This window comes from Ursus maritimus, unplaced genomic scaffold, assembly GCF_017311325.1.
Source record: "Ursus maritimus isolate PB19 unplaced genomic scaffold, ASM1731132v1 scaffold_19, whole genome shotgun sequence".
NCBI classification, from domain to species: Eukaryota; Metazoa; Chordata; class Mammalia; order Carnivora; family Ursidae; genus Ursus; species Ursus maritimus.
In genome coordinates, this window is record NW_024424341.1 from 32,359,407 (window position 1) to 32,369,975 (window position 10,569).

The 10,569-nt window shown below is 47.8% G+C and overlaps 1 protein-coding gene across 4 annotated transcripts in view; it reads right to left on the reverse strand.

Annotated features, from left to right (window-relative positions):
• MAF (MAF bZIP transcription factor) overlaps positions 1-7,220 on the reverse strand; it is a 17,664-nt gene extending 10,444 nt beyond the window's left edge. For all 4 annotated transcript variants that reach the window (XR_005835638.1, XM_040633628.1, XM_040633627.1 and 1 more), the window contains exons 1-2: positions 5,961-7,220; positions 1,612-1,711 (exon numbers count right to left, since the gene is read on the reverse strand). Coding sequence is in view for 3 of the 4 variants with exons in the window: in XM_040633628.1 (XP_040489562.1) it covers positions 1,612-1,711; positions 5,961-7,078 (1,218 nt within the window). In the remaining variant the exon portion in view is untranslated. The remainder of the gene's footprint in view (positions 1-1,611; positions 1,712-5,960) is intronic.
• Between the last annotated feature and the right edge of the window lie 3,349 nt (positions 7,221-10,569).

Genomic DNA, 10,569 nt, shown 5'->3' on the forward strand with positions numbered 1-10,569 from the left:
TTTCCCTAAAAAACCAAGACATGTCTTCGTAGGAAGGGGCAACATGATTTTTAAAAATCAAGTGAAAGTAAATCGCGGTGGGGAGCCTTGAAAATCAGCCATCTAGAGCAGAGGAATCTGGCCTCTCATTCCTCTCATGCATGTTTACGTGAAAAGTAAGGCCAGGAGCCTGGCGGTGTGTTTTCCTGGCACAGAAGTCAGATGGCTGAAGGTTGTCACTCATGTATTTTCACCTCCCACCTACCTCAGTTAGGCTTTAACTACTAATAGGCAAAAAATAGAGACACCTGTGTGGCAAGCAGACTTTTAAAAATTATCGATTGGCCTAGAAGATCGGAGGAGTACATTTTCTAAAGCCAAGAGTGTGTGTCCTACACAAAGCAACGGCAACATCAACAAAAGCCTCCCAACGGACGGACTCCACTCTGGCAACCTTGTGTCAGAGCAACTTGTTATTTGGACAGGGACGTGCTGGGGACATGGCTATGGAGGCAGCCGTGGCCCATGTTTGCGAGGGGGGCTGCCGCCTGGCCCTCCGTTCATCGTGTTGAGCGGGAAAGCTGGTGGTTTGGCATGGGGCAGGTCCTCTGTAAGAACAGAAGCGTCTAGAATAGATATTACTAAATACAAACTACTGGGGTAAAGGGATAAGGGAGGAAAGATCAGGGCGTTAGAATCTTGCATTCCGTAATAAATAGAGTTATTTGGAGCAGCCTGTGTTGAAAAGGGGCCCAGATGGCTATGGCACCGAGGCGGATAAACATGGTATCTAGACATCATTTCCTCACCGAGATGAAGGAAGAACCTCTCTGCCTATTTTAATGTCGCTCTACTAACGTGTCAGATACAGTGTGAAATATCGTTACACGTTGTTTTTTTTTTTAACAAAAGAAAATGTGCAAAAAGTAGGCAAGCACAAGGGAGGTGATTTTGTGAATGGCCTGGGAGCAGAGAAGTGGAGAAAAAAAGCACCTGGAGGGTGTGGTGTCACTGACTTTGTGTTCTGCCACTCGCTGCTTTCATTTACAGCTACGTCTGATAAATGAACACGTCTGACATCACTGCTGAATACAAATACTATCGGGGGCCTACCAGAAAGCCAGGGTGCTGGGGCTCGGCTGAAGCTTCTGCCCGTGGCATCTGCTTGGGGAGGGGGAGGCAAGTATATTTTTCTTCTTAGTGAAATTATCTGCCAGAGAAACAATGAAGTGTGAAAAGTACTACTTAGAGTGTGCATGGGTACATAGGTCTCAAAAACGCTAGCTGCTACCTTCTGGAAAACTTTTCTTCGTATCAATGTCCATGTAGGTCTCCTTTAAATTTCAGCGGTTTTTTAAAACTAATCTTGCAGGTTGAAAACAACGGCATCTATTTCGTCTCGAGCACGGTGAGGCCAGAAGCACCCGCGTGCTTTCCTCAAGGTTGGCATAGAAAGACCCTCAGACCAGAGGCAGAGTCCATAGCATGGAGGTTATACACCGACAACCCTTCCTCTCTAACACAATCATTTTTCTTTAAAAAGGAGACTAAACGGAAGTCAGGGGCAGGGTGTTCTCTAAGGCTGCAAACAATAACAATAATAATAATAAATTTTTAATGTACAGTTCTCACATAAATTTCTTTTTGTGAATACACTGTAAGTACACATGGCCGGGGCTTCCAAAATCTGGCGTATCCCACTGATGGCTTCAACTTGCGAGTGGGCTCAGTTCTGTAATTGGAATGAAAGGAATTTTAACACTATTTAGACAAAGACTCAGATGCAGTGGAAAGGGAAGCTAGATTTCCTTACAGAACTGATTATTATTTTTTTTAATTTAGAGACTTATTTCTACTAGGGGCACTTAGGCAGAATTTAGGATTTCTTTGTTAAAAAAAACCACACGTATTTGTGTTTGTCTCTCATACGACATTTCAAAGTTTTTAGTCACGGTTCTATCTAAAACCGCCTTTCACTCAGGAGTTAACCTTCTCTTAAAGCCAGCCACCCAAACCCCATTTTCGCCAGTGTCTCTCTGCTTTCTAATGTTTGGGGCCAAAATCCACTTATTAGAGTGAACTGCCTTGTCAAGTCCTATCAAAATGCTTAATTGTGGCACGACCGCCTGTCTCCCAAGTCCTGTTCCTCAGGAGGTGACTGCAGTGAGACCATTCCGAGTGGCACTCTTATTTTCAGAACGTGGTGTTTGCCTGAAAGCTTTCATCTGCTGCTGAGCTTTTTGCATAAATGATATCTCCGTTTCTGCCCCTTCAGGGGGAAACTGCATATCTCCTCGTTGGGATCAGAGAAAAAACCCCAAAACCTCGGAAGTGCAGAAGAGCTAACTTCAAGCACATGGAAGCATGTTTACTATGAAGACTTTTGTTAAGCAAAATTAAGTGTGGAGTCGGGAGTTCTATCGAAGCTGGTACAGAAAGGAAGGTCAGAATGCAGTGGGTATGCACTGTCTTCGCGTTCTGTGAAAAAGGGGAAGGAAGACAGGATGATCCACTGGCCAGAACTCATCCGAGCCTAGCACAACCTGTTTTCTGCAAAATAAGGCCTTCGTTCAGAGTTGCAATATTATCTTAAAAAAAACAACAACAACAACAAAAACACCAAAAACGAAATAAAACAAAAGTCATCGTGTTTGGCTATATTTTCAAAACAGGGTTGGCTTTGTCTAACATTCTTTTAGCATTCTAGGGGAAGTCGATTAGGAGTGCAAACTGCATGAATTTGTAACATTAGTTGCACGAATTTATGTCATTTTAAAATAGGTCAGCGCTGCTAGTGAAGATAGTTCAAGACTTCCCAAGTCACCTTTGAAGTTAGCCTCCACACATAGCCTGTGTGGGGGTAAATACTGATCGATCAGAGCACAGCCTTGTTCTATCAAGGCATTACTTTTTGCTTGTATTTCTGGAGTTAAGGTGATCGAAAATCATTGCCAGCTTGTCTAAGTGGAGAAGCCCCCTCTGCGAAATACTCACAGTGAAAGAGGATTTAACAACACAGTTTTAAACCCAGATACGTACTTGGGGTTATGTAAGTAAGGGGTGGGTTTTTCTTTTTCCTATTCTAGACAAATGACCTTCAAAGTTAAAAACAACAACAACAACAAACAACTTGATTTGTCCGAAGTGTTGATGTTAGGTCCGGTCAGGCCTTGCCTTACAAGAAAATCATGGCGTGTAAGGGAAGAAAGAAAAATAATCAATTTTAGCCAAAAGGCAAGAATTGTTTATCTTTACCATTAAATGCATATGTGCCCAAGCCACCTCGGGCCATGACTTCTTTGCCCGGCCCATTTCTCTCTAGATGGGCTTGCTTCTGGGCCAGAAGCTCAGGGCAATGCTGAGAAGGCCCTGCTCTCTGGTTGGGATTTTTGTTTGTTTGCTTTCACCAGAGGGCAATGATGTCTCAACTTACTTGAAAACTAAAAACTTTGGGGGGGGGGGGACTGCATTTTGAGAGGCCATAATTTACATTTATAGTAAATATTGCTAATTATTCAAAGGGACTGTCCTCCCACCTCACAAAACAGCCTATGTTTCACCCTGAATTATTGCCTCCCTACGCCTCCATTAATCCTTCCTCTGGAGAAAAGGGTGCATTTTACGCTTCTAATGCGGTTTTGGGCCCAGTTAAACTGTACACTAAGAAACTGAGCACAGAATCAAAAAAAAAAATGCAGTTTATTATTGTAGATTATTCTTTCTCTTGATATAACCAGAATTGAAAATGAAAGAAAAGCACATAGGAACATCACGCGTGGTTAGTTAGTAACTCAAGATATAAAACAATTTTGCACAGCAAAATATGTAAAAGAAAAGTAACTGACAAGATTTTTTTATATTTATTGTGGTAAGATTTACTTTTCATTTTTCTTTTAAAGACAGGATGTCAGTCCCTGAAAATAACATTTACTGATTATTGCCTTTAAAACTGTGGATTTTTTTTTAAGTTACAGAAAATCCAGTTCTGCACCACAATACAACTGTAAAAAAATCTGCATCATCTTAAAACTGTGCAGTAATGCCATTTTTATAACTGCATAAATTTTATTAGCGTTCTAAACAGTTTTGCAAATTTTTTTGTATTATATGCTTGCAGGTTATATCTTAGTGCAATTCAGTCCCAAATACTTTAAATTTGAAAAAAAAAACATACATTTTGAATGTAAAATACCCCTACAGATATAAACAGGGGTGTTTCCCCTTTAATACTTTGGTTTTCAATACAGTCAGTGGTATAGCAAAGACTACACATACCCAACTTATATTTAAGTTGCAAGCACATGCTGTATAAGCTACTTTTTTTTTTAAACAGTCCCCTTGCAAACTCTACCCCCCTTAACATCACAACAGTAAACAATTTAGTGCATCAATCTTTTAAAAAATCTACAGCTAAACAGACCTAACTCTTTCAAATTTATCTATAACATTCCTTTATCTGTAGCATACATTTTAACTGGGCTAACAGATTATAAAAACTAGAATTAAATTATATACTAGAAACCCATAGCATTCCACATTTGACAATGACCAAAAGCCAAAAAAAAAAAAAATAATAATAAAAATAAGACAAACCAAAAATAACGGGGCAGATTTCTTTTTTTTTTTTTTAAATAAATTTTAGACTGCTTTCCGCAACAGCACAATTTTAGTCCCCAAAGTGGGGTGTCATTCTTATTAAAAAGAAAACATTAAGAGTTCTTTTAATGTTTGCCATGTTAAATTTTTAACCCATTCTGGCATCTTTGACAAGGAATGCCTTCAGTGCATTTACAATGGGAGGCTGAAGTTCTCAGTAACTCAAAGCAGTTTTGGAGCAGATGCAAACTTTCACGGGAAGAAGGCTCTAGGGTGGCACTTTTTTGTTCTGAACTCAAAAAAGTCATGAGGCAATTAAAACAAAAGTATGAATGCCATGCCATAAGTCTTCGAATGTCCATTTCCAAGCCAAAAGGAAAAAAAGAAAAAAAAATAATTATACCATACATGTCCAGCATGCAGGCTTTTTTTTTTTATTAATATAATGTCTCTTTTCCATAAAGTCTTTGAAACAGTTATAGTTCATCGTTGCTAAGACAAAGTAGCAAGCATAATAATGCATGAGATGAGAATGAGTTTTTTAATGGCAGACTAAACTCTCAGATTTGGCATGATAAGGCCAAAACTCACAAGTCACACCCAGAAGGTTGATGCAGGCTTGATTGTGGCAGGTTCATGAGGATTTTTTTTCTCTAGTTTAGCATAACAATGCTAAAAAAAACCCGATGGAACTCAGCGCGCTGCAAGTCTATAACATTTCACATTTTTTTTTCCTTTGCAAGCTCAATCTCACATGAAGAACTCAGGAGGAGGAAAAAAAAACTTAGCTTTTTTTTCTTTCTTTCTTTCTTTTATCTCTGAGGAGATGGGTGAAGAGGGCGTGAGGGTGGAGGTTGGGAAAAAGGGCAACACAGCAAGCTCCAAAAGGTAAAATTAAAAAAAAAAAAATCCAAACAAAATAAAACACACACACAGAAAATGAACACCAGCTCATGAACTGAAGAAAAAAAAAACACACTGTGAATGATGCAGGCTTCAAAGGTGAGCATGAAGAACTCTGCTGAGATCTTGGAACATTGTGTGTGTGTGTGGGGGGGGGTGTAAATAAAAACAAACTAGCGAGTTATGGAGAATTTCAGATTGGCAATCCATGAGCCAGACATCCACTCCCTCCCCATTTAAAAACAGCCACCACCACCGCCGCCAACTGGGAGCAGGGTGTGTGTGTGTGTGTGTGTGTGTGTGTGTGTGTTGTGTGTGTGNTGTTGTGCGTGTGTGTGTGTGCAGGGGCATCGGGCAATCTCGGCAGGGGAGGGGGCGAGGTGGCGGCGAGCACGGCTCTGGAACTAGCAAGCCCACACCCGAGTCGGACCCCCACGGAGCACTTATCAAGGTGGCTAGCTGGGATCGCGTGTCAGACTCACATGAAAAACTCGGGAGAGGACGGGTTGTCGCTGCTGGAGCCGTTTTCTCGGAAGCCGCTGCTCACCAACTTCTCGTATTTCTCCTTGTACGCGTCCCTCTCGCGCACCAGCCTGGAGATCTCCTGCTTGAGGTGGTCGACCTGCTGCAGCAGCTGGTTCTTCTCGGACTCCAGGACGTGTCTCTGCTGCACCCTCTTGAAGCGGCAGGACTGGGCATAGCCACGGTTTTTCAGGGTCCGCCTCTTCTGCTTCAGCCGGATCACCTCCTCCTTGCTGACCCCGCGCAGCTGCCGGTTCAGCTCGCGCACCGACATGGTCACCAGCTGCTCGTCGGAGAAGCGGTCGTCGAAGTGCAGGCCGCCGGCGGCGTGGTGCGGGTGCAGGGCGCCCCCCGCCCCCGCCGCGCCCCCGCCGCCTCCGCCGCCGCCGCCGCCGCCGCCGCCCCCGGCGCTGGCCGGGCCACCGCCCGCGCCGCCCGCGCCACCGGCCGAGGCGGACGCGCTGCCCGCGGCGCCGGGCGCGCCGGCCGTCGGGTGGTGGTGGTGGCCGGCGGCGTGGTGGTGGTGGTGGTGGTGGTAGTGCGGGCCCGCGCCGCTCTGCGCGGCGGCCGCGGCGATCACGGCGGACACCACGGCGGCGGCGGGGCCCATCTCCTCGCCGCTGCCGCCCAGGGAGGCGCCGGCGCCGGCCCCGGCCGCCGAGGCCAGCTGCTGCGCTCCGCGCGCGTAGCCATCGAAGCCGCCCTGGAGCTGGTGGCTGTTGCTGATGAGCGCCTCGACCGCGTCCTCGGGGCTGAAGCCCAGCGCCTCCGGGTTCAGCTGCTGCGGGTAGCCGGTCATCCAGTAGTAGTCTTCCAGGTGCGCCTTCTGCTCGCTGCCCGAGCCCGGGCTGGGCGCCGAGAAGCTGGGGGAAGGGGGCACCGAGCTGCAAGGCGTGCTCATGGGGGTGGAGGACAGCGAGCCCCCGGCGATGAGACGGCCGCACTGGCTGATGATGCGGTCGGTCTCCACCGGTTCCTTTTTCACTTCAAACTTCATCAGATCGAAGTCATTAACATATTCCATGGCCAGGGGACTGGTGGGCAGGTCGGAGTTGCTCATTGCCAGTTCTGATGCCATTCTCCTGCCGCCGCCGCCGCCGCCGCCGCTCCGCCAGATGGGCTGCAGGAGAGGGGCCAGCGGGCTGTGCTGGGTGGCCAGCGGGTGAGCCAGCTTGCCGGGCTGGGGCGCTTCTAGCTCGCGCGGCGGTGGCTGGCCCGAAACCTCCGAGCGCGCACACACCCCCCGCCCTGCCTGCGCCCCCCGCGCCCGCCCTCCCTCCCCCCTGCTCACGCCAATGTGCTCGCTCGCTCGCCCCGGCCCCTCCTCGCCTGCTCGCCTCCGTGCGTGCCGAGCCGGCGGCTTCAGGCTCGGGAAGGTCCTCCGCGGGCTGCGGTGGCGGCGGCGGCGAAGCCGGAGGAGCCCGGCCGGGTGCGCGGCGTCCCCCGCTCGCCGCTCCGCTGCGCGCTTTGCATAAGGAGGGCTCGCCTAGCCGGCCCGGGCTGCAGGCGGGGCGCGCGCGGCGGCCGCTCGGGGCTGGAGGCGCGACGGGCGGCTGTCCGGCGGCGCGGGCCTTGGCACGGGGGAGTTAACACTTCATGCTTCTCGCCTTCTCTTCTGCCTGCTCTTTTTATTTTTTTTCTTCCCTCTCTCTCTCCCTCGCGCGCTCTCTCCGTGCAAAGTGCAAGACAGAGGTGCAACCCGGCAGGAGGAAAGGGAGGGGGGAGTTTAGTTCTTTCTTGCCTTTTTTTTTTAAAGCAAAATAGCGAAGTCCTGGGGAAAGGCGAGGCAGAGAGCAAAAGGGGGGAGGCCGAGCCGAAGAGCAGCCCGAGCTACAGCTCGAAGATGAAAAAAGATTTTAAAGCCTCTGATCCAGCAAGAAGAGTTTAAAGCAATTGCTGAGTTTTATAGTACTTGTGACGTCAGGCCCAAATGGGAAATTGACTGGTACTCCGGGCCAATGGGAGGCGGCGAGAGCGGCCGCGATTAGCATAATAGATAGAAACAAGGAAACTTTTCGGAGCTGTCAATCAGGGCCCAATCAGCTGACTGTCAGCTGGGACAAGCAGGCTTAACCCTTCCCGCGCCGCAGCCTCTGGGGGAGGGAGCAAAGCCTGGCGCAAAGTTTAGTGCGAGAGGGCAGGGAGTCGTCCAGAGGGGCTGCGGGAACCTGGGAGGACAGGGAGGGCGGTTTGCTTTACTTCGGAGCGCGAGACAGGCCTGCCTTCCGGAGCGCCGGCTTGCCCTCCACTCGCTCAGCAGGGATTGGCCTGACTCCCCTTCCCGGGCAGCCCCCATCCCCAGGACTGTGAATTCGCTCCGCAGCTTCTCCTCTCTCCAGCTTCGGCACCCAGGTGTCTGCCCGGGGGACCTGCCTTCCCCAAGCGTAACTGTGCGCGGAGCTCAAACTTGGCTCTTTGAGCCAAAGAGCGCAAACTCTTTGTCCCTCTCCCCGGGGCCCGCGCGCTGGGGCGTAGGGGTGCGGGGGTCTCAGGGTCCGGACTGCGCGCGGGACGAAGCCTAGCCAGGCGCAGCTCGAGTGGTTCCGCGTCCGCCAGGGGAGAAAGCCCGTTTTATCGCCCTCTTCGAAGAGAGGGGAAATAAGTTGTTCAGGGGCCATTACGCGCGGGGACTGGCTGCCCGCTGGCGTCGCGTGCCCTTGGAGGGAGCGAACGCCTACGCGAGTTAACTCCGGAGAAGCTCGGAGCCGGGTCAGCCTGGCTTAGCCCTCTGGCTTCCGACACTGGCCCGAGGTTGGCCTTTGAGATTCGTATTCATATTCCTCTCTCTTTCTGTCTCTCTCATTCTCTCTCTCTCTCTCTCTCTCTCTCTCTCTCTCTCTCTCTCACACACACACACACACACACACACCCTTATGAAATCTGACCCCTGTTTATCAGGGTCCCGCGCGCCCTTTGCACTTTCACATTTCACTTAATTATTTCAGACTTGGCTGTGGAGAGGAGCAAGGGGTGTATGTTTTTTGGGGGGAACAACACCCAGATGTCGCCAGCTCCCCTCGAAGGGTTAAGTTTTAAACCGCGGTTTCTCGGACCAGCCCGGAAACCCACAGTGGGGGTGGGGTGGGGGGCTGCTTCTCCCCCTCCCCGTTGCAGATGCTAATAACTATTCAGTTTTCTAGACCGATTCTTTTAAAGCTTATGCAAAAAAAGAAAAAGGAAAGAAAGAAACAGAAAAGAGAAAAGAAAGAACCAACAACTGTTTCTAAGATTTTAAAGCGATAGGCAAGTCGGAGAAACCGAGATTTATTTGGGGGAAAGCAAGCATGAGCCAAGCCGACCCAGCGTTTGGAAGACCAGCCCGCCTACTTGGATATTGAGACTGTTGATTCCTCCAATTAATGAAATGCATTTGGTGTTAATCATATTTATTTTACTTTATGGGAGGGGGAGACGCTAGGAGGGCGCACTAAAAAAAAAAAAAAAAAAAAAAAAAAAAAATCTGAAAAGCCTGCAAAAGAATCCGAGTGAAAACTATTGTTGGATTTTTACCTCAACAGCGCCACCTTTCGGCAAAGGTCAGTTGAAATTGATCCGTGTCCAGTTTTGTTGATGAAGTGAAAAGCTGGTTTTCCAAGGTGGGAGGGGAACTGAGGCACAGATAGTTAGTTTGACTGCACTGGGAGAACCCAGCCTTGTAAGAAAGGTGCTAAGGACAATGCTTCCAGGTGCAGGAATCTTTTTTCCCTACTGTACCTCTTGATTGTCAACAAAGAGGCCAGGAGACACAGAAGCCCTCAGAGTCTGATTCTGCTGAGAGACTTTTGCAAGTGAATCCCATGTCATAGGGGCCTAAACCCTTTAAAAGTGCCAGGATAGATTTTCAACAGGCTTTATGGCAATATCAATAGAATTAAAGTTACTTGTAATTCGGTGATAAATGAGATGTCTCTAGTAAGTATGATTAAGTGCAGTGCTATAAAGTTGTTTATCTGAAAAGTAATTCTCAGAAAACCTGACTTCTGACACTTAGTCATATATTAAGCCAGCTTCTTGAACATTGCACTTCAGAATTGCTCTCACCCACCCCACAGCATACTTCACTATTTATAATGAGACCTTAGGTGTCACTCATTGGCTTCTTGCACCAGATTAAACTTGTGTTAATTTCTCTGATGCTGGCAGCCTTCAAACCCAGAATCCCTAATGAGAGCTCCCCAAAAGGTTTGTAGGCACATCATAATCCTAAAAGGCCAGTGCCATTGGTATTTTCCAGAAACATACTTTTTCCTTTTCATTATTGCTGCAGAGAAGCTGTTTATAAGGATAGTTTTGGTTTTATGGGAACACTTTGTAGGGCTGGAATGAAGTATGTCTATTGCCAGTTGGGAAGAAAGAGTGAAGATTATGTCAATATTTATGCAATCTAACAGAATTCCTTTTCTTTCCTCCTCTCAAACAGTATTTTACCTAGTAATGAAGTTAAGAGATTATAGTTTATGTATTCAGAGGAAAATCCACTGCTTAAATTACATAAACATATTATGTCACTTAGCATTGTCCATAGTGCTAGTTTTCCAGAGCTTTTTAATCATTAGCCACAAAAATCTG